The sequence below is a fragment of the Schistocerca serialis genome, chromosome 5 (genome assembly GCF_023864345.2).
Source record: "Schistocerca serialis cubense isolate TAMUIC-IGC-003099 chromosome 5, iqSchSeri2.2, whole genome shotgun sequence".
NCBI lineage: Eukaryota > Metazoa > Arthropoda > Insecta > Orthoptera > Acrididae > Schistocerca > Schistocerca serialis.
The window spans coordinates 147,781,135-147,805,187 of NC_064642.1; the positions used below are offsets into that span (position 1 = coordinate 147,781,135).

The 24,053-nt window shown below is 40.7% G+C and overlaps 1 protein-coding gene across 3 annotated transcripts in view; it reads left to right on the forward strand.

The window, feature by feature from the left end:
- LOC126481284 (DNA mismatch repair protein Mlh3-like) overlaps positions 1-24,053 on the forward strand; it is a 175,208-nt gene that overhangs the window by 55,731 nt on the left and 95,424 nt on the right. For all 3 annotated transcript variants that reach the window (XM_050104922.1, XM_050104921.1, XM_050104923.1), the window contains one exon: positions 12,051-12,390. In XM_050104922.1, coding sequence (XP_049960879.1) covers positions 12,051-12,390 — 340 coding nt within the window. The remainder of the gene's footprint in view (positions 1-12,050; positions 12,391-24,053) is intronic.

Here is a 24,053-nt window from a genome sequence, read left to right on the forward strand (position 1 = left end):
TTGCTGGATAATTGGGGACTTGAAATTAGTGTGTGTATATAATTATTTGGATGACTTAGTCATGTATAGCCGTTCATTTCAGGACCATTTGGATCGTATCCAGCAAGTTCTTTTGAGGTTACAGGGAGCCGGGCTCACTGTGAAACCCAGTAAGATAACGTTATCCAGGCAGCAGGTGTCCTTCTTAGGTCACTTAGTCTCAGGTCAGAGTATTCGCATCAACCAAGAGCGAACTAAGGCCTTACGGGCTCTGCCTCTGCCTACTGTTAAATGCGGAATTGTTAGGTTTGTAGGCATGGCGAACTATTTTAGGTGTTTTGTAGCTAATTTTGCTCAGTTGGTGGTGCAGTTGAATGAATTGCACTGGAAGGGAGTGCTTTTGAATGGGGACGTGCCCAGGAGGCCGCATTTGAGCATATTAAGGCAGCTATAGCAAATCCTCTGGTTCTCAGAGTACCAGACTTTAATAAAAGGTTTATTGTCCAAACTGAAGCATCTAATGCTGGTATTTCAGCTGTCCTCCTTCATGAGTTCAAAGGTCAGAGGCAGCCGTTAGCTTACGCGTCTCTTCAGTTAACTGGTGCCAAACTTAAGTACTCCGTCTTCAAGTGTGAGGCATTGGCAGTTTTGTTTGCATTGGAGAAGTACCACTTCTATCTTGAGCATTGGGTATTTCAGTTAGAAACTGACAATCAGGCTTTGAGCTGGGTGCTGGCTAGGCTGCATAAAACTGGCCGTATTGCCAGATGGGCGGTACACATTTCTGCATTTCAATTTGAAGTTTAAACATGTAAGAGGCACTGAAAATGTCCTTGCAGATGTCCTCAGCCTGATGTTCGCTGAATCTACACCTAGTGAGGTAACCCAGGAGACAGATGGAGGCAGTCTTAGTTGTATCATGTTGGGTGAAATTCCTGTTTTGTTTGATGATGTTGCTCAGTATCAGGATCAGGACCCTATTTGGGGGCCAATTAAGCAGCGCCTTTTTGCTGGGGAACTGTCGGATGAGTATATTATTAAGAGCGACATTCTGTGTAAAAGGGTGGGGCATATGAAGCAGTTCAAGATCTGTTTGCCAGTATCTCTGGAGCACCCAGTTTTTCATTATTTTCATGATTTGTTCGTGGGCGACCACTTAGGAACATAAAAGACTACGCAAAAAATCAAGGAGCATATGACTTGGCCCTCCATGGACCGGGATGTCAGAGAGATGGTATCCCAATGTCGGTTGTGTAATGTAGCCAAGCCCAAGAATGCTCTTCAACAGTGTTTGTTGAGCTCTGAGCAAGAGTCCTGTCCTATGCACAAACTACATATCGATTATCTAGGACCCTTACCTTGTACTAAGAAAGGTCACCGATATGTGCTAGTTATTATTGATGCATTCGCCAGATTCACTTGGCTCTTTCCAAGCTGTAACGTCACTGCTACCACCACTATTTCTCATTTAACTAATGTTTTCAGTGTTTTTGGCCCACCTCAGCAAATTGTTTGTAATAATGCTCCGGCCTTCCTTTCAGCTCCTTTCAAGGCGTTCTGTTTTCAGAACGGTGTCAAGCATATCACGACTACACTGTATTATCTGCAGGAATCCTTTACAGAGAGGGTTAACCAAAATCTTAAATCCGCTTTGATTATTTATCATCAGAAAATGCCTAGCAAGTGGGGACTCCAGTCTTCCTTGGCTTAGTTTTGCTTTTAATACTGCCAATCATGAAGTCTTGAGAGTTACTCCCACCTCTTTGATCCTTTCATATCCTGTTAATTCCCCTCTTTCAGACTTGTGGGGAATTCAAGACCTAGTTCCGGCAAATATTACTCCTCAGGTCATCAAGGAAAACAGGGAGGCCAGGAGATCAGGTCTGGGTCCGTAATTTTCCCAGTGGACAGGTGTGTGTCGGAAATCTGAGTAAATTTACTCCTCACTTTCTGGGGCCTTGAACCAATGTGCACATTTTAGGCCCGGTAAATCTGCTGGTTAAGGATAACCACTCTGGTAAGCAGTACCGGGATTGCCTTAGCCAAGTTAAATTCAGTTAGTCTCATGGTTGAGTCACCCCCCCTTCCCCCCAGGCATCGTGTTTGAGGGGGGGAGGTTGAGCCGTGGCTGGCTCACGTCGTGCCTTGTTTTTTTATCGTTGGCTGCAGTCCAGTGGTGTCTTATTCTTCTTCGGTTACCTCCATAACGTTGCTGTCTTCTCTCCATGAGTATCAGCAGCAGTGTGTATCGATAGTAGTACTGCTGTACTATCTTTGGTGTGGAGGATATATTTTCCGGGTGTGCTGCATGTGGCAGTAGGTTGGGGCAGAGCAGCGAGGAAGTCTCTGTGGTGTGTAGTCGGCCAGAGCTGCTGGTGGCGTGCACGCACAGTTGGAGTTGTAAGGCACTTCTTGCGTAGGTTATGAAGTTCGTCGCCCACCAATCCGGGACACTAAAGTTGAGTGCTCACTTAACCTACTATTAAGCCTCAACTGCTATCACATCTCTTTGTTCGATCCTGGTCGTCACTTTCTGGGAGATTCCCACGAGCAACAATGTGTGTGCATTGAAGTAGGCTAGAATTGCAGCCGTCTTCCTGTATGGTGTTTAACTTAATTCATTCCTTCATTAATGAAGTGCACCAGCGGTATCTTCTGCCTTGTGGCCATTGACATTCCACTTAGATGCCCTGGTCATTGGCTTAGTTTTCGGCAGTGTATTTTCCTCGTCATGTTGATGCTCTCCAGCATGGCATGTAGTTCGACAGCTGAGGTGTTGTTGGTAGTTTTGGGCGTTTATTCTGACTTGGCTGGATCGGGTACCAGTATCCAGAATGTGGTGCTATTGACGTCTTGTTGTTGTTTTGCTGGTTGGGCGGAGCAGAACTGATCTTGTTGGTTGGTTCGTCGGCTGGCCTTCAGTTGGGTTGCCTTCCAATTAAGAGGTTGCTGGTCTGGCTGCCTGTCTCACCTAAACGTACATTAGTGTTACCTTCCCAGGCCGACCCTTGGAACCTTCTGAGTGCCGCTCCTTGTGTTTTACATAGTGATTTCCTTTTTTAGTCTTAAGTACTCTGTGTGGCCTTCAGCCCAGTTTCAGCTTATTAAAATTGCAAGGCTTAAAAAAAAAAAAAAAAAAAAAAAAAAGTTTCTTCAGTCGAGTTTCAGCCTTTCAAAATTAAAATTGAAAACTCCTTGTGTCTAGGTCTTAAGCCGTAAATTTGTTCAGGTTGGTATGTTGCCTTCAGCAGAGTTTTCAGACTTTGTAAGTCAAAAGTTGAAAAATTTTGTCTAGGCCTGAAGCCATAGGAAATATTTTCTATTTTGTATGCAGCCTTCTGCAGAGTTTCAGCCTATTTAGACTAAACATTGAAAATCTTTGTCTCGGCCTTAAGCCGTAACACTGTTCTTGATTAATGTGTGGCCTTCAGCTGAATTCTATGGGAAAAATTTAAGCTAAAGCCTTGAGTCTGTTTATATTGAAGATAAAAAAAATTCTTCTAAAGAAGTGAAACCTCCAGAAGAAGTCCTGCACCTCAATTCCTTGCTTAGGCCTCGTGCCTTGGATTTTCAATGTGGTCTTCAGCCGATCTAAATTAAATAAAAGGAGGTCTTTCATTAAAACCTTGAGAGTTTTTGATTCTTGCTTGTGTGATTGTGGGTTTTAACAAATAAAGTTTATATGTTGAGTGCAACTGACAGTAACTTATTTTTGCCCCTTTCCACAAATATAACCTCATCCACTCTGTCCTGCTTGCCCAGGGATTTCAGTGATCCTGTATGTTATATCTGATATGGTGTGGGTTTAACAATTTATTGATAGTTTTAACATCAACTTTCTTAGTCCACTACACCTGGCAGACCACCAGTCTAAAATCTGCTTTGGCATGTCTCATACCAGAGTGCCCATAAATCTACATTACATCTCACTCATGCTCTGGAAACTGCTTTGAACTGCATTGCAGAGGATACTTCATATGGTATTACATATTATGGTTTCTTCTATTCCTTTTGCATATGGAGTACAGGGAGACTGATTACTTAAATGTCTCTGTGTAGTCTCCGTGTATGTGGTAATTAGTCTAATCTTGTCATCATGGTCACTATGCGAGTGAAGAATATCGTTAGTTTCCTCACTTAATTCTGTTTGTGGGCTTTTTTAGAATAATGGTATCTGTCTTGGAGCATCCTTCAGTTCTGGTTTTTCAGCAATTTCATGACTCTCTCCCATAGGGCAAACAAATATGTCTTCATTTTTGCAGTCTTCTTTGGATATATTCAGTGTTCCCTGTCGGATGTATTTGGTTCCACACACTTGAGCAAAATTCTGGGAAAACTCTTATAGTGTTTCATAAGCAGTCTCCGTCTTAGATTTAACAGCATTTTCCCAGGAGCTTACCAGTGAACCAAAGTCTGCTACCTGCTCCTCCTATGACTGAACATATGTAATCACTCCATTTCATATTCACACAAATTTTTACACCCAGGCATTTGAATTGACAATTTGCAAACTGTGTCTCTTTGATATTATACCTACAGATACTATATTTTTGCATTTTGTGAAATGCTCAATTTTACATTCCTTTATATTTCAATCATCACCAATCTTTGCACCACTTTGAAATTTCGTTAATAGCATACTGAACATATGTGCAGCTTTTTCCGACATCTATTGCATTAAATATAGCTACAGTACATCATCTGCAAAAAGTCTGAAGTTATTATTAATATTATCTGCCAGGTCTTTAATATACAAGATGAACAGTAAGGATTTGGACATACTTCCAAGAAACATGCCAAAATTTTCTTCTGCATTTGTTGATGACACCGTGTCCAACACGATCATGTGTCCTTTCTGTCAAGAAATCTTTAATCCAGTCAAAAATTTCATTCTTACCACATATGATTGTACAGTGATTAATAACAATAGGTGTAGTACTGAAACAAATTCTGGTTGGCAAGGAGGAGATTCATTCAGATTCTTTATTGCCATTGACCACTTACAGTAGACTAGGCTTTTCCAGCGATAACAAATTACAGTTGCAACCAAATTATTAAAATTAATATTTGTATTACATGTACAAATCAAGTATCTTGTATACAAATGTAATCTTAAATACTGATATCAACATTGTCCATATCATAAAACTATTTTATATTGTAACATTGATTTTTTTCTTAACCGGTCATACAATTTAAATTTGAATTTTTTAAATGGCAAGCACCTAGCAGCTAGAGGAAACTTGTTAAAAACTTTGAGGATATTCACTTTATGAGAATTTCCTGTTATTGCTAGCCTTTGCCTTGGGAACTTTATCTTTTCCTTATTTCTAGTGTCACAATTGTGAACTGTTTCCCTGATTTTTTACTGTTGTTCTGGATAAAGAGTGCAGACTCATAGATGTACAGATTCACCACTGTTAGTATCTAAGCCCATAAAAAGAGGGCAGCAGTGCTCTTTAGGACCAGCCTTTTATATTACATGGACTTTTTTTATGATACTGATATGAGGAGAATGTCCCCATATGAGCAGGCCATATGATATAATAGGTCATACAAAGATAATTATTGCTGACCATATCTTTCAGTTTCCACACGAGCTAGGACCCTTGTAAAATTTTCTTACAGGCTTCGTTGTTACATTCTTCGCAACAGAGTTTGTCATCAGAATTTGACATATTTATTATGTACATTCTTGGACAGTCCTAACTAACAAGCTTTTGAGTTTTGTCTGGATGACAAACAAATTTATTGGCTGCAAACCAGTTTAATGCAGAGTCAAGAGTTTATTGTGTAGCCTAATCTTTTCAAGAGTTGGGCTGTCATGTTATGAAGTAAGTGAGGTTGTTTCCTCAGCATAGGAGATAACCAGCTGTGATACATAATGGAGCAAGTCATTGAGACCCACATTACAACAGGAGGGGCCAAGGACAGAACCCAGTGGAACGCTGGTTCCAGTTTTTATTAAGGGGGAGTGTCTATTTCTAATTGAGACAAACTGCCTTCTGTTGTTCAGATAGGAAGAAATTACTGCTAGTGTAGATTTTTGTGTACCGTAATACTCTAATTTTGTTAGCAATATGTTAAAAGGAATGCAGTCAAATGCTTTTCTTGGGTCACCTATACAAGTGGCACTGTCTTCTTATTCTCAAAAGCTGTTAAAGTCTGATCAACAGTTTCAAGAACAGCTGCAGTACCTGGCTGAAATCAGGACTGACTGTTGCTGAGGGGGTCATGCTTTTCAAAATAATTTGTTAATTGAATGTACATAAGTGATTAAAATATATTTGAGAATATTGGCACAATAGAAACTGGTCGGTAGTTCTGGGGGGAGTTATTTATCACCCTTTTTGAATATGGGGATAACTTTAGAGCTTTTGAGTGAATTTGGATAAATCCCAAACTCTAAACATGTATTGAACATGAAACTTAGTGGCTTACCTATCAAGTGAACTGTTCGTTTAACATCGTAATTAGACTTCCTCTAGCAGTGCATACTTTTGGAATTAGATAATTTGGAAAAAGTTTTACAGATGTCATCAGACATGCATTTCTCCCAATGAAACAAAGTCCTTTCAGACTACGAGGTATCAAGTAGATCCCGTGCAGATGTGTGTGTGATCTTAATGTTGTTTCTCAGTTCCCTGACTGATGTGACAAAGTAGTAAATCAATTCTCGTGGATCAAGCCAAGTTTGACTTACCTGTCCAGAAGACTTATCTTGTCTGATAACTTCCCATGCTGCCTTAAATTTATTTGGAGCGCCTTCAAGGTACCTTTTACATGCTGCTTCTTTAGCTTGTATGAGGTTGGCTTTGTAATACTTTTGACTTGTAAGGTAAGCATTGTAATCCAAATCCCTCTGTTCAGTCCCTCAGTTATCCTCATTTTATGTACTCAGTACCATATGAGGACATTTTCACAATTTTTGCTAGTTCTTTTGTGTACCAGGTTGTTGTTGTTGTTGCTGTTGTTGTGGTCTTCAGTCCTGAGACTGGTTTGATGCAACTCTCCATGTTATTCTATCTTGTGCAAGCTTCTTCATCTCCCAGTACCTACTGCAGCCTACATCCTTCTGAATCTGCTTAGTGTATTCATCTCTTGGTCTCCCTATATGATTTTTACCCTCCACACTGCCCTCCAATACTAAATTGGTGATCCCTTGATGCCTCAGAACATGTCCTACCAACCGATCCCTTCTTCTAGTCAAGTTGTGCCACAAACTCCTCTTCTCCCCAATTCTATTCAATACCTCCTCATTAGTTATGTGATCTACCCATCTAATCTTCAGCATTCTTCTGTAGCACCACATTTTGAAATCTTCTATTCTCTTCTTGTCCGAACTATTTATTGTCCATGTTTCACTTCCATACATGGCTACACTCCATACAAATACTTTCAGAAACGACTTCCTGACACTTAAATCTATACTCGATGTTAACAAATTCCTCTTCTTCAAAAACGCTTTCCTTGCCATTGCCAGTCTACATTTTATATCTTCTCTACTTCGACCATCATCAGTTATTTTGCTCCTGAAATAGCAAAACTCCTTTACTACTTTAAGTATCTCATTTGCTAATCTAATTCCCTCAGCATCACCCGACTTAATTCGACTGCATTCCATTATCCTCGTTTTGCTTTTGTTGATGTTCATCTTATATCCTCCTTTCAAGACACTGTCCATTCCGTTCAACTGCTCTTCCAAGTCCTTTGCTATCTCTGACAGAATTACAATGTCATCGGTGAACCTCAAAGTTTTTATTTCTTCTCCATGGATTTTAATACCTTCTCCGAACTTTTCTTTTGTTTCCTTTACTGCTTGCTCAATATACAGATTGAATAGCATCAGGGAGAGGCTACAACCCTGTCTCACTCCCTTTCCAACCAGTGCTTCCCTTTCATGCCCCTCGACTCTTTCTGTACAAATTGTAAATAGCTTTTCGCTCCATGTATTTTACCCCTGCCACCTTCAGAATTTGAAAAAAGAGTATTCCAGTCAACATTGTCAAAAGCTTTCTCTAAGTCTACAAATGCTAGAAACATAGGTTTGCCTTTCCTTAATCTTTCTTCTAAGATAAGTTGTAGGATCAGTATTGCCTCGCGTGTTCCAACATTTCTCCAGAATCCAAACTGATCTTCCCCAAGGTCGGCTTCTACCAGTTTTTCTGTTTGTCTGTAAAGAATTCGCGTTAGTATTTTGCAGCTGTTACTTATTAAACTGATAGGTCGGTAATTTTCACATCTGTCAACACCTGCTTTCTTTGGGATTGGAATTATTATATTCTTCTTGAAGTCTGAGGGAATTTCGCCTGTCTCATAAACCTTGCTCACCAGATGGTAGAGTCTTTTGAGGACTGGCTCTCCCAAGGCTGTCAGCAGTTCTAATGGAATGTTGTCTACTCCAGGGGCCCTGTTTCAACTCAGGTCTTTCAGTGCTCTGTCAAACTCTTCACGCAGTGTCATATCTCCCATATCATCTTCATCTACATCCTCTTCCATTTCCATAATATTGTCTTCAAGTACAATGCCCTTGTATAGACCCTCTATATACTTCTTCCACCTTTCTGCATTCCCTTCTTTGCTTAGAACTGGGTTTCCATCTGAGCTCTTGATATTCATACAAGTGGCTCTCTTTTCTCCAAAGGTCTCTTTAATTTTCCTGCAGGCAGTATCTATCTTACCCCTAGTGAGATAAGCCTCTACATCCTTACATTTATCCTCTAGCCATTCCTGCTTAGCCATTTTGCACTTCCTGTCGATATCATTTTTGAGACGTTTGTATTCCTTTTTGCCTGCTTCATTTACAGCGTTTTTATATTTTCTCCTTTCATCAATTAAATTCAGTATCTCTTCTGTTACCCAAGGATTTCTACTAGCCCTCGTCTTTTTATCTACTAGGTCCTCTGCTGCCTTCACTATTTCATCCCTCAAAGCTACCTATTCTTCTTCTACTGTATTTCTTTCCCCCATTCCTGTCAATTGTTCCCTTATGCTCTCCCTGAAACTCTGTACAACCTCTGGTTCTTTCAGTTTATCCAGGTCCCATCTCCTTAAATTCCCACCTTTTTGCAGTTTCTTCAGTTGTAATCTACCTTTCATAACCAATAGATTGTGGTCAGACTCCACATCTGCCCCTGGAAATTTTTTTATTTTTACGTTTGTTTGAGGAACTAATTTACGTTAATGGGGAGCTTGAAAATGATAAGTCCAATGTTTTTTAAAGAAAGTCTTCAGAATCATTTTCAACTCCAGTTTTTCCTGTTTGACACGTGTGTACAGAGTCCCAGGTTGCATTCTTTAACTTTTCAACAAATAACATTATGTGCTCCTCTGTCTGACCTCTTACTCATGCCTCATTAAAGTCATTTGAATAATTTGGCTGCTTATGATGAAGTGTTAAAAACAATGGAACATGATCTGAAAATAGTTCATTGGCCAGGCTAACCACAAATTCTTTTCTATTTAAGTTAACGATAATATTGCCTAGACATGCTTCATTACCAGTAGGACATTCATTGTAAGTGTAAAGATCTTAAAATGTTAAAAAACGTTCTGGAGTCTCATTGCTTTGAATCTCCCATTTCAATATTAAAATCTCCACAGATAACAAGCTTTGTTTTAAACAAAAAAGTCTTATGTCACTAATTCAGATTGTTCAAAAAATACATTTATATCTCCATTTTGGAACCTGAACAGGATAATGTTTATTATAATGTCTTCAGTTAGTCATATAAAATTAAACTCAGTAGTTACTTCTGAACAATGTGGTGTAATGTTTAACTTGTAAATTTTACCATGCTTAATGTAAATTCCAGCACTACCATTTTCTGTGTTTCCTACGCTTTATGTCAGCAACAATGTATCCTTGAGGAATGAAACTGTGAATTTGATTTTCTGTTAGCCAATGTTCTGATGCACACATCACATCTACATCCTTAATGCTACAAAAATGTTCCAATTCTAATAATTTCTTTCTTATACAGTAGATATTGACTTGCAGCAGAGTAGATATTTTATCACTGGTTTCTTTCTCAAGTGAGTACTCATCTGCATGTGGCATATCCAAATTACACACACTGTAATTGTCTAAGTTTGAATTGCTTTCACTAAAAAAGCATTTTCATCATCACTAGCTTGATCTTGGTAGAGACCACTACTGGTACTGTTTCATCATGTTGCAAGCTAAATTTTACACACACACGCACACACACACACACACACACACACACACACACACACACACACACACACTATGACTAACAAAGGCCTTTCCCACACACACTATGACTAACAAAGGCCTTTCCCAGTCTGTTGAGATGTAAACCATGTGTTGTATGAAATCGTCTCCGTAGTGTTCTTACATCAATGTGTGCTGCATTTTTAAAGTCCCTGCATACATTTCGCACAGCCTTATTTGTTTTTTCAACTTCCTTACTCACATAGGACCAATCATGTAGATTATGGTGATCGGGTACAGAAAAAATGATCATATTCGTATTTCTGAATTTTTGCAGTCTCTATTTAAAGGAAAAGCATAAAATCTTTTGCATTGTTCTTTGCTACAGTGTTCGTTCTCGCGAGAAAGGCAGAAAAATTGCTACTGTTTAGCCCTGAGACTTTTTCATGACAGACTGCAATTGCTGCCTTGAAATTTGTGCCTGGTTGCTGTTGATCTCATGTCTACATATTCTTTGCAGATCAGACTCTGCTCCTTGCTCATGGCTATCAGCATAAATGTCAATTTCACATGTACTTGTTGTGGGAATCTCACTGTTGTTTGATCTATAATCATTAGAGGTACCTGCGGTGTTTTGAATCATATTTTCCAGATGTTATTTTTGTCAGTGAGAGGTGACGATTTGTGAGGATAATTTCTAATAATCAGTAAATGAAAAGGTCTATTGTTCACAGTCATGTTACATTGATTATTTTTCCAAGCAGAAACACCTTCCTGTCTTGTCTTGTTTTTGCCATCTTCGATCTTGTCATGTGGTTCCACACTGTTCACAGTTTTTGCACTGTCCATATTAGAAAGTATTTGAAAATGATTCTTGTTCACTATATTTTCATATGCTACACAGTCTTCAGCATTTTCACTTTATGTCTGTTATTTTTATATGACACTTTTATGCACTTTTTTCAGTTTGAAACATGTTCTTTCATCAATACACTTTGTACACACTTGCTTTTTCACTGCCAAATTCACGATTTTCCATGATGGTACTTTATGAACTTTCACTCTGGCTGCTTGAGATTCCTCATTATGTTTGAGCTCAGAATGTGTTCTAAAATCCTACAACAGATGAATGAGAATAATATTGAATGAATATGGATCACTTCTGCTACCCTTCTTATAGGTGGGAGTGTTCTGTCCTCTCTTCCAACAGTTGAGCACAATTTTTGGTTTGTGGGATGGTTAAACAAGGGGCTATACTCAGTCAGAAATTTGGTGTAGAGTTTGACAGGTATTCCATGAGGCCCTCTTCAGTTTAAGTGATTTCAGCTGTTCCTCTGCACTGCTGACACTAATATCTATATCGCTCATATTTGCTGTGGTGTGAGATTTAAACTAGGGCTCTACTTCTGTAACTTCTTTTGTAGGAATAATTGAAAATGGAGTTCATAATGTCTTCTTCTGGTTTGCTACTCTTAATTTCAATTCCATTGTCATACATGAGTGTCCAGATGCTAACAGTAGAGCCACTGACAGCCTTCACGTATGACCAGAATTTATTTCGATTTTGTGAGGAGTCTTTCAGTAAGATTCTGCTATGGTCACTGTTGAAGGCTTCATGCAGTGCCCTTAGGACAACCAAATGTGTTTCACTTGGCATCTCTTTATGCTTTGTTTTACATCTATTGTGTGATATTCACTATTTCTTTACAAGTTTTTTAACAGAGACTGTATACTATGGAAGGTTCCTCCCATCAATAACTATTTGTTAGGTGCAGGTGTATCTGGTGCTTGGTCAACTATCTCTGTGTACACATTCTTTACTTAGCCACATTCACCTACGTGTAATAAGACAGGCACAAACAGTTCCAAAAATTTTTTAAAATTTTTATTTTAGGTATATGACCAGCAAATGCTATTCAGTCGAAGATCTTAAGGATGGTTTACGTTTTTTTGGATTTCGTGGAGAAGCTCTGGCTAGTATCCGAGATGCTTCTGGTGTCTTGTCAATTATCACAAAGCATGCTACAAGCAAACAAGCATATTCCAAAATGTTTGTGCGTGGAATATCATTAAAAATTTCACCATGTACATTAAAGAATATGGATGCTGGGACAACAGTCATAGTGCAGGATTTTATGTACAATTTACCTGTTAGACAAAAGTGCACACATGATACATTGGATGTTGAGGAAATTAAGCGTCAGATTGAGTGCATTGCTCTGATGCATCCACAGGTAACAACAACAATTTTTATGCTACCTACATAAGTTAGTCATACTTTTATGAATACTGGTGATGCATATTACAGGCTAAGTACCAGCCAGCATTCAGTCTTTTTGTAATTTATGTGTAATACACTGGTAAGCCAAAAAATTATGACCACCTGCTTATTATTAGGTTGGACCATAAGTCTGCAGCATTTTTGTTTTGCATGTTGATATTCCAGTTGGTATGGATTCATTTGTTGATTGTTATTTTTATTAGTAGTTCACTCTTGCTATTTGAGTTTATATATTGTCATTTGGAGATGGTGAGTGGAGCTGTGGATGCTAGAAAATGGAGTGCCAAGTGGAAACATTGAAACATTTCTGACATATTCTTCTGTTTTAGTTTGGTAGAGGGGTGGCAGCAGCAGAGGCAGCCAGAAAAATTTGCATCATATATGGGGATAATGCCATTGGACAGAGCGTGCCAAGAAAGTGGTTTACTCATTTTAGGGATGATCGTTTTGACATTAATGACTCCCTCATTCAGGAAGACCTACACATTAATCAACAATAATCCACATTAGTGTACTTAGATCTGCCAACTGGGATGAACTGTGGTCATTCCACCATCATGCAACATATGCAAGCAATGGGGATGGTTTAAAAATTTGATGTATAGGTACCACATGCTCTGTCAAAATCACAAAAAATCAGCTGGTGGCCATATGAGTGTCTCTGTTTGCCCATCAATTGGGTTGTGAACAACACCAATTATTCATATCCTGTATTGTTGCTGGTGACAAGAAATGGTGACATTTATATGCTAACATAAGGAAAAGAAAGGAATGGTTGAACCCAAACAAAGCAGCAATTCCCCTTACAAAGAGCTGTGTGCATCCATAAGAGGTAATGTTATATTTGTGTTGGAACAGTGATGGTGCAGTGTGGTATGAATTGCTTCTCTGAAGTGTAACCACCACTGCTGATGTTTATTGACAACAGCTGAGGTGTCTTACAGATGCAATCCAAGAGCAACAACAAGGAAGACTGTGTGTAATGATGCTACTACACAATAAGAGCCACCCACATTCTGCTGGGCTGACTGGAAACAGTGTACAAGTGTTAGGTTGGGAAGCGTTGCACACCCACCTTATTCACCTGAGCTTGCACCCTCAGATTTCCACTGTCTTCACTCTATATCAAACAACCTTCACGGAACTTCCTTTCCAGGTGAAAATGCAATCCAAACATGGCTTGATGAGTTCTTTGCCTCAAAACTGCATGATTTCTACAGTTGTGGAACCAAAAGGTTTCCTCAGAGTTGGCAGACTGTTGTAAATTATGAAGGAGAATATATTATTGATGACTGAAGTCTCTCTTATTTCCATCTACTGTGTTTATTAAAACTATGGAAAAATGCTATGCACTTATGCACTAACCCAATAGCTTGTTGAGTCATGTAAAATGCAATAAAGTAGCAGTTGCATGTGATATGGATTTGACAAGTCCTTGGTAGGTTTGTAACGCCGGGAATGCATATCCTCCTATTTCCATCTATTGCACTGCAAATTTTTTTCCTTATTTTGTTACCTGAAGATATGACATTTCTGTGTCTTTATATATTGTAATTGTTTTACTGTTTGTATCTATATATTTATGCATTTATGTTGGTTTGTTTTGTGAATATTATTTGTATTTATACGCTGGGTCTGGCCTGGGGAAAACTATGCTATCGAACGAATACATCGATAGGTCGTGTGGAGAACCAAAGTGTTTAGGATCTTTGGTAGTGTTAACTCTGTCGCGTGGAGCGCGGGCAGAGGCAGAGTCTGCCTGGAGTAGCGAGTGGAGCAGGTGTGTTGTATGAAGCTCCCGCGAGTTGCCGCGCTTTCGAGGTTTGGTAGCATGTAATTGTGCTCGACTTGCGATGATAGTTTCTGACATGGTGTCGCGGACGGGAAGTGTTAGCTGGCACACATCAAGAGCCCGTTTCGGCTGGAGACCGTGTCGAGAAGAAGGCGCGCCAGCTTCTGCAACAGCGACGGCCGACAATGAGTGACTGCTGCCACCTCCTCGATCGACGACTTCAAACCTTCAATCAACCAACAAGGAAGACTGGTAGCACGTAAAGTTTTAGAACTGTATGGCAGACCTCAGCTTTTAAAATTGTTCCATTTGCCTCACAAAATTACAGCAACTTAGCATGAACCTTTGTTGCTCATTGTCCCAATTGCATTGCCAAGCAGGGTCCCTTCTTTTTCCGAAATGAACCCGAGTGTCGTTGAAATTCAAACGCCAGCATTAAAGTAATATAATTTGATTTCACTGCTTTAATTTCAAGGTTCAGTTAAGGCATTCATAGCTGGCTACAATATTTAGATTACACAAGCACAAATTAAGAGTGCGAGTTTTGTTACCGTATTTTAGCTTACCTGTGACTGCAGCTCAGCTTGGTATGTGCTAAATTTTACTATTGTTAATTGTTCAGAATCATTTAATTCAAGTTAAATCTCTTATTTCTAAATTGCGTAGATTCAAGTAGCTTTTGAAATGATTGTTGAGGTAGTCCAAGACTAACCGTATTTTACTGAATTTCGATGTGCTTCAGAAAGAAAGCTCACTATTAACTTCAGTCACTAAATTAACTTTCGATTTTCCGGCTTTATTAATTCTTTTGCTAAATTAAGTCAGAGTGTAGCAAAATTTATTACTTCTGACAAACTTTCAGTTTTCACACTACACGTGTCAACCTTCAGTTGCCACGCTTCTAGTGCTAATTATATGTGTAATAACCTTTCTTTTTCAGTTACTATAGTAATTGTCCATAGGACTGGCGACCGTAATTTCCCCCAAATCTCAAATATTTAATTACCGCTAGTTAATTGTTAACGTAACGGCCACACATTTACTTTATTATTAACTTTACCCCTTTTCAAAATTAATTTCCACCAGTTTCATTTGCATTTTTCCTTTCATTTAGATGTAACCCTTTCCTCCCTCTTTACCGACAGATTATCTTCGGTGACGATTGCTTTTGCCAAATTTCCATTAGGTACACGCGGTTTAATTTTTCACTGTCATTAAGGTCGATAAGTGAGAGGGAGGTTACAGGTTCTTGAAAGTGTGTGTATCCACAGTTCACATGATCCCTATTAAATTCTGGGCTGGTGGTCTGTGTGTGTGGAGCTGGTGTCCAATAGCATCCTAGGTGTATTCCATTTGGTTCTGATCAGCTATATTTGGTGGCCTAAACTCAGTGTGCAATCACTATAACACACTGTAGCATAGTGCTGGTCTTGTGAGGTGGACAGTGATCCTGATGCCATCACTATTGGGGAAGACATCAAGCTAGACGAGATGCAGGTAGTCCACAAAAATCTTCACATAGTTCACAGCTATCAATGTTTATTCAATTACTACCACATGTCCAGAGCTGGTTTGAGGCACAAACAACTCAAGCAGCTGCTTGGAGTGACAAGCTGGAGGGAGAGCTACAGGCACACAAGTATAAAATTATAGCTGTGTGACTTAAAAATCTAATACTTTCCTTTGTAAACACACTATATGTTATCAGTCCCCCCAAGAACTATGGACCTTGTCGTTGGTGGGGAGGCTTGCGTGCCTCAGCAATACAGATAGCTGTACCGTAGTAGGTGCAACCACAACGGAGGGGTATCTGTTGAGAGGCCAGACAAACGTATGGTTCCTGAAGAGGGGCAGCAGCCTTTTCAGTAGTTTCAGGGGCAACAGTCTGGATGATTGACTGATCTGGCCTTGTAACACTAACCAAAACAGCCTTGCTGTGCTGGTACTGCGAACAGTTGAAACCAAGGGGAAACTACGGCCTTAATTTTTCCCAAGGGCATGCAGCTTTACTGTATGACTAAACAATGATGGTGTCCTCTTGGGTAAAATATTCCGGAGGTAAAATAGTCCCCCATTCGGATCTCTGGGCGGGGACTACTCAAGAGGACGTCGTTATCAGGAGAAAGAAAACTGGCATTCTATGGATCGGAGCATGGAATGTCAGATTCCTTAATCAGGCAGGTAGGTTAGAAAATTTAAAAAGGGAAATGGATAGGTTAAAGTTAGATATAGTGAGAATTAGTGAAGTTCGGTGGCAGCTGGAACAAGACTTCTGGTCAGGTGAATACAGGGTTATAAATACAAAATCAAATAGGGGTAATGCAGGAGTCAGTTTAATAATGAATAACAAAATAGGAGTGCAGGTAAGCTACTACAAACAGCATAGTGAACGCATTATTGTGGCCAAGATAGACACAAAGCCTATGCCTACTACAGTAGTACAAGTTTATATGCCAACTAGCTCTGCAGATGACGAAGTAATTGAAGAAATGTATGATGAAATAAAAGAAATTATTCAGATAGTGAAGGGAGACGAAAATTTAATAGTCATGGGTGACTGGAATTCGGTAGTAGGAAAAGGGAGAGAAGGAAACATAGTAGGTGAACATGGATTGGGGCTAAGAAATGAAAGAGGAAGCCACCTGATAGAATTTTGCACAGAGCATAACTTAATCATAGCTAACACTTGGTTCAAGAATCATAAAAGAAGGTTGTATACATGGAAGAAGCCTGGAGATACTGACAGGTTTCAGATAGATTACATAATGGTAAGACAGAGATTTAGGAACCAGGTTTTAAATTGTAAGACTTTTCCAGGGGCAGATGTGGACTCTGATCACAATCTATTGGTTATGAACTGTAGATTAAATCTGAAGAAACTGCAAAAAGGTGGGAATTTAAGGAGATGGGACCTGGATAAACTGAAAGAACCAGAGGTTGTAGAGAGTTTCAGGGAGAGCATAAGGGAACAATTGACAGGAATGGGGGAAAGAAATACAGTAGAAGAAGAATGGGTAGCTTTGAGAGATGAAGTAGTGAAGGCAGCAGAGGACCTAGTAGGTAAAAAGACCAGGGCTAGTAGAAATCCTTGCGTAACAGAGGAAATCCTGAATTTAATTGATGAAAGGAGAAAATATAAAAAAGCAGTAAATGAAGCAGGCAAAAAGGAATACAAACGTCTCAAAAACAAGATCGACAGGAAGTGCAAAATGGCTAAGCAGGGATGGCCAGAGGACAAATGTAAGGATGTAGAGAGTTATCTCACTAGGGGTAAGATAGATACAGCCTACAGGAAAATTAAAGAGACCTTTGGAGAACAGAGAACCACTTGTATGAATATCAAGAGCTCAGATGGAAACCCAGTTCTAAGCAAAGAAGGGAAAGCAGAAAGGTGGAAGGAGTATATAGAGGGCCTATACAAGGATAATGTACTTGAGGACAATATTATGGAAATGGAAGAGGACGCAGATGAAGATGAAATGGAAGATACGATACTGCGCGAAGAGTTTGACAGAGCACTGAAAGATCTGAGTCGAAACAAGACCCCAGGGGTAGACAACATTCCATTAGAACTACTGACGGCCTTGGGAGAGCCAGTCCTGACAAAACTCTACCATCTGGTGAGCAAGATGTATGAGACAGGTAAAATACCCTCAGACTTCAGGAAGAATATAATAATTCCAATCCCAAAGAAAGCAGGTGTTGACAGATGTGAAAATTACCGACCTATCAGTTTAATAAGTCACGGCTGCAAAATACTAACGCGAATTGTTTACAGACAAACAGAAAAACTGGTAGAAGCCGACCTCGGGGAACATCAGTTTGGATTCTGTAGAAATGTTGGAACACGCGAGGCAATACTGACCCTACAACTTATCGTAGAAGAAAGATTAAGGAAAGGCAAACCTATGTTTCTAGCATTGTAGACTTAGAGAAAGCTTTTGACAATGTTGATTGGAATACTCTCTTTCAAATTCTGAAGGTGGCAGGGGTAAAATACCAGGAGTGAAAGGCTATTTACAATTTGTACAGAAAGCAGATGGCAGTTATAAGAGTCAAGGGACATGAAAGGGAAGCAGTGGTTGGGAAGGGAGTAAGACAGGGTTGTAGCCTCTCCCCGATGCTATTCAATCTGTATATTGAGCAAGCAGTAAAGGAAACAAAAGAAAAGTTTGGAGTAGGTATTAAAATCCATGGAGAAGAAATAAAAACTTTGAGGTTCGCCGATGACATTGTAATTCTGTCAGAGACAGCAAAGGACTTGGAAGAGCAGTTGAACGGAATGGACAGTGTCTTGAGAGGAGGATATAAGATGAACATCAACAAAAGCAAAACGAGGATAATGGAATGTAGTCGAATGAAATCGGGTGACGTTGAGGGAATTAGATTAGGAAATGAGACACTTAAAGTAGTAAAGGAGTTTTGCTATTTGGGGAGCAAAATAACTGATGATGGTCGAAGTAGAGAAGATATAAAATGTAGACTGGCAATGGCAAGTAAAGTGTTTCTGAAGAAGAGAAATTTGTTAACATCGGGTATAGATTTAAGTGTCAGAAGTTGCTTCTGAAAGTATTTGTATGGAGTGTGGCCCTGTATGGAAGTGAAACGTGGACAATAAATAGTTTAGAGAAGAAGAGAATAGAAGCTTTCGAAATGTGGTGCTACAGAAGAATGCTGAAGGTTAGATGGTTATATCACATAACTAATGAGGAAGTATTGAATAGAATTGGAGAGAAGAGGAGTTTGTGGCACAACTTGACTAGAAGAAGGGATCGGTTGGTAGGACATGTTCTGAGGCATCAAGGGATCACCAGTTTAGTACTGGAGGGCAGTATGGAGGGTAAAAATTGTAGAGGGAGACCAAGAGATGAATACACTAAGCAGATTCAGAAGGATGTAGGCTGCAGTAGGTACTGGGAGATGTAGAAGCTTGCACAGGATAGAGTAACATGGAGAGCTGCATCAAACCAGTCTCAGGACTGAAGACCACAACAACAACAACAACAACAACATGTTATCAGTTTTTGTATCTTCTGTCTAACTAAAATCTGTGTAAACTGCATGCCACTTTATCTGTGTTTGCAACATTCAGTTGTTACCTGTTGGTTGACTAAGAAACTGAATGCTGGTTCTTGGCAAAATAACGGAATATTAGCGAAGTGATTCCAATTTACTATGCTGGTATGTTCTGCCAAGCACTCATAGAAAATTTATTTAGCAAAAAGCTGACTTGAAATACATTTATTCTAATTAGCACACTATTTGATATTGAAATCAATGGTGGTTAATAATTGCACATTTGCAATTATCTCACTAACAGTTTGTTTGTGGGCCCATGTCTCCTGGAATGGTTTTACTTTTGTTATCATGCACTTTCATGTGCATCCGGGAAGGTGGAGGTGACTCCACTGCAGGCTGAGACCACACAGGGGACATAGAACCAGTGAGCGGTATGTCCACTGGCTGGAGGACAACTGGAACTGCTGCTGGAGACTGTGACATTATCAACTCACTGGCTGGTGGTGACACAGGCAGAATGGAGGCTGGAACACTGACAGATATGCAGCACACAGCAACTTGGTCACTGGCGAAGGCGGTGGTGTGGCCAAAATGGGTGGGCCGGCCGCGGTGGTCTAGCGGTTCTAGGCGCTCAGTCCGGAACTGCGCGACTGCTACGGTCACAGGTTCGAATCCTGCTTCGGGCGTGGATGTGTGTGATGTCCGTAGGTTAGTTAGGTTTAAGTAGTTCTAAGTTCTAGGGGCTGATGACCACAGATGTTAAGTCCCATAGTGCTCAGAGCCATTTGAACCATTTTTTTGAAAATGGGTGGATGGGTGCCAACCCAGACTCTGAGCTTATTATATTGCGCCGGACCTCCCAGTATCCCATCTGGAAAGTGTAGATCTGGTAGCTGTTCTGACGCATGATGTTTGCTGGTAACCAGTGAGGGCACTGACCAAAACCATGTGCCCAGATTGCCGTTCCTGGAAAAAAGCCTGGTACAGTGGAACAAGACAGCAGGTGAGCACCCAGGTGGAGGAACTGGAGCAGTGTCCAAGGCTGGCACCCGTGGAGCAGTTCAGCAGTGAAATGTTAGAAAAAACAGTAACACCTCCTTGGTGGGAAAGTTCTGCAGATATTTTTTCATCTGGGCCTTACAGGAGTGAACCATGTGCTTGGCCTCCCCATTACACTGGAAGTAAAAAGGAGAGGAGTGAACATGATGAATGACTGACCGCGCACAGAAATCATGAAATGCCTGGTACAGGAACTGTGGTCTGTTGTCAGAAATTAGAGTACCCAGGAGACCTTCCACAGAAATTTTTTTGAAAGAGTCTAAGTAGTAACTCTGGTAGCGGCAGAGGAGCACGGACCACATATGGAAAATGCAAAAACGTGTCAGTGACAGTCAGCTGAAATACATTCAGTAACAGACCCACAAAATTGACGTTGATGCATTCTCAGGGCCGTGTTGCTGGAGGCCATGGGGAGAATGAAGCCCCTGCCTGGTAACTAGCGCACTGGGTAGACATAGCAAACAAAATCTGCAGCTCCAGGTCAATGCTGCGCCAGTACACATGTCTGTGAGCCAAGAGTTTGGTGTGGGAAACAGCCTAGAGACCCTCTTGCAACATCTGTAAGACCTCTTGATGCAAACTCCTGGGTTGATCACCCTGGGAGATGTGTTGTCCTTTGAGAGGAGGATGATCCCCATCTAAGACTGAGAGATGATGGCGCAAGACAAGATAATTATGAAGTTCATCAGAAGTGTGGCCCAGAGGATGAGAAGACCAACCTTGTTTGTCAAAGTGGATGACTGGCTTGGGGAGGGGGTCAGACGCTGTGACCTCAGCAGTCCGGTACTATAGTCTGATTCATGAATGATGGCAGTTCTCACAGCTTGAGACGTGGACTGGGATTGCATTGTTGTGGGTTCCAAGCAGTGGTTGCACTAAGTGCATACGCATATTCTGCATTTGAAGAAAGCATGTATACAGCAAATTACATCTCTTGCTTGCTTGTGGAGAATTTGTCACTTGTCACCATCATCATCTGTGACAAATCACAACAAATAGAAGAAAAATTCACTAAATAGCTCAATATGATCACGTTTCATGCTTGCATTGGCTATGAATTTCAAAGCAGAGCACTGAGAACATTGCTGAATGTTCATTGGTTGTTGGAGAATGCTTGTCATAGATGCGCAGAACAAGCTTGAACGTGACGCCATTGCTCATGACTCGAACTATAGTGATCGGAAAGCTGTGTACCACTTGATGGGAGATGACATCCTAATGAAAACACATGAGCTCCTCTCTATCAAACTCAGGGTCCAGAGTGATGGGCAGTCTGGACACGGTGTCCACATTGGCATGGCACCCAGTGGGGTGAAAATGGATGCCATTGTGCTATCTGGAGAGAACAAAGCTCATCACTGCAGTCTGTGGGCTGCATTATTGGGGACCCATGCGGAGAGTGAATGACAAAACTTACAGCTTGTGGTCCATAATGCATTGGAATTTGATGCCATACAAGAACACATGAGATTTGGTGGCCATGTACACAATGTTCAGGGTCCTTCTCGACCTGGGAGTAATAGACCTGTGCTGGACTGAGAGTTTTGGATAAAAGCACCAGTGGCTGCTCTAAGCTGTCTGCATTCCAGTGGGCGAGAACTGCCCCCACTCCGTACTGTGAGGTGTCTGTAACTGAAACCATTGGTTTGTTACGATCAAAAGTAGCTAGACACATTGCCAACCAGAGGCAGTCCTTCAGTGTGGAAAAGGTCTGGGGGATGCTGGAGACCATACAAAGGAAACATTCATGCAGAGAAGATGGTAGACTGAGCATGCAGTGGTGGATGCCTTGGTAATGAATTTATGGTAATAGGCAATTTTTCCTGTGAATGCCAACAGTTTGTGCAACAAAAAGGGATGAAGTATGTCCGTCCAGTGGTTGGACCTCCTGCTGTGATATGGTGTGGTTCAGATATTCAAGGGAGGGGTTGGAAAAATTAAGACTTCTGCAGCTTGCAACGTAGACCCATGGCCCAAAGTTATTCAAAAATGGCGCAGAGATTGTGCAGGTGGTCACTCATAGTATGTCTGGTAACAAAATCGTCATACAGGTAGTTCATGGGGACCTTAAAATTGCCACTAAATTGCAGTGTATCAGAGAGTTTCATTATGATAACAAGGGGTGTGGCCCATTCACTAGAGTAAATGGGAACCACGACCCAGAAGACACAAGCTGGTCCAGCTCCAGCTTGATTTGGGAGTGGAGGTCTGTTGGAATCAGCTGAACATGAAAATATCTAGTATGAGCCAACTGCTCCAAGGTTATGTGGGTTTTATGTCTATGCTGCACCCTAGGCCACCTCCACAAATATCCTGAGATTCCTATTGATATGGGACACCAGCAGATACCAACTGTATGGAATCCATGACTGATAGGCCAAATGTCTGAAAGGCGTCAGACCTAAAAAGATTTGCTGAACTAGTGTTGTGAGTGATGATAAAGGTAATAGGGCAAGTTACTGATCTATAGGTAACGTCAGCTGTGAACTGACCAAGCATGGGGATTTGCTGTTTACGATAACCTCATAGGTACCTCTTAACTGGTGACAGCAGAGGAGAGCTAAGGTCTGATTGTGTTTGGCCATTAAGCAGGGATTCTTCCATGCTGGTGTCCAACTGCAGGTGCAACTGTCACAGGACAACTAAAACCTTGATAAAAAGCTTGATGGATGCCCGTTCAAGACACTTCCTGAATGTCTGTATCCATAATGTCTGATATTGGACTCCATGCCATTGAGTGGCAGACTAGCACAACGTGGCCTTTTTTCTGACACTTACAACAGATGGCTCAGTGCTGAGGACACTCTGATCTACCATGCTGGGTGTAACAAGATGCACATAATGGCAACAAGGAGTGGCAGCTGGAATGCTGTTTACATGCTGTATGAAAACTGCCAGATTGGCCAGCTTGCACCATTGCTGTGTTGTCCTCCCCGGACACAAAGATCACACAGCTGTGTTACCCTGCACTGCCACGACATCGTACCACGCTTCCAGTTGCCGACCAATGGCGTGTGAGACCTCATACAACTCATACAACTGAGCAATAGACAATACCTCATCGAGGGAAAGGTTTTCTAATTGTAGGGCCCATTGCTGGACTTCCTTATCCATGGTGGAGTGCATTATAACATCATGAACTGTCATCCACATATGACTCTTTTGACTTGGACATGACAAAATGGCACTTGAGACTATGGTCATGGAGAGTCGTGGCCCAGGCATGATAAGACTGATAGAGCTGTTTCTTCCATTAGTAGAATTCAAACCTAGTCACAACATGCATCATCAATAATAGGAAGATAACAATGAGCATAAAATGTCAGAAGACAAAAAAGAAGATTTCTGTAATGGAGCCAGTTGCTGCAACACCTGATACAAGGCAGGAGAAATCCATGACAGAAATGGTGCATGACATACCTCTGCATATGTCATGCAGAAGGCATCGAAATGTTGCTGTAGATGATGTTCATAAGCATCTCAGTCTTTTACCGTATTGTCAAAAAGAGGGAACAGAGAAGAAACATAGCTGGAGATGAAGGGGGGGGGGGGCACAATGCTGTCACAACCTGTCACATGACCATAAGAAGTTCTGTTTGTTGTTGCACCAATGTTTGAAGTAGAGCTTTCATGTCACAGTAAAAAAAAAAATAAAAAAAAAAAAATGCCTCAACCCAATGCGAAAAGCAACCGCTCAACGAAACACATGAAAAATGACCCTACTAGTTGTCAGAGTTTTCTGACTT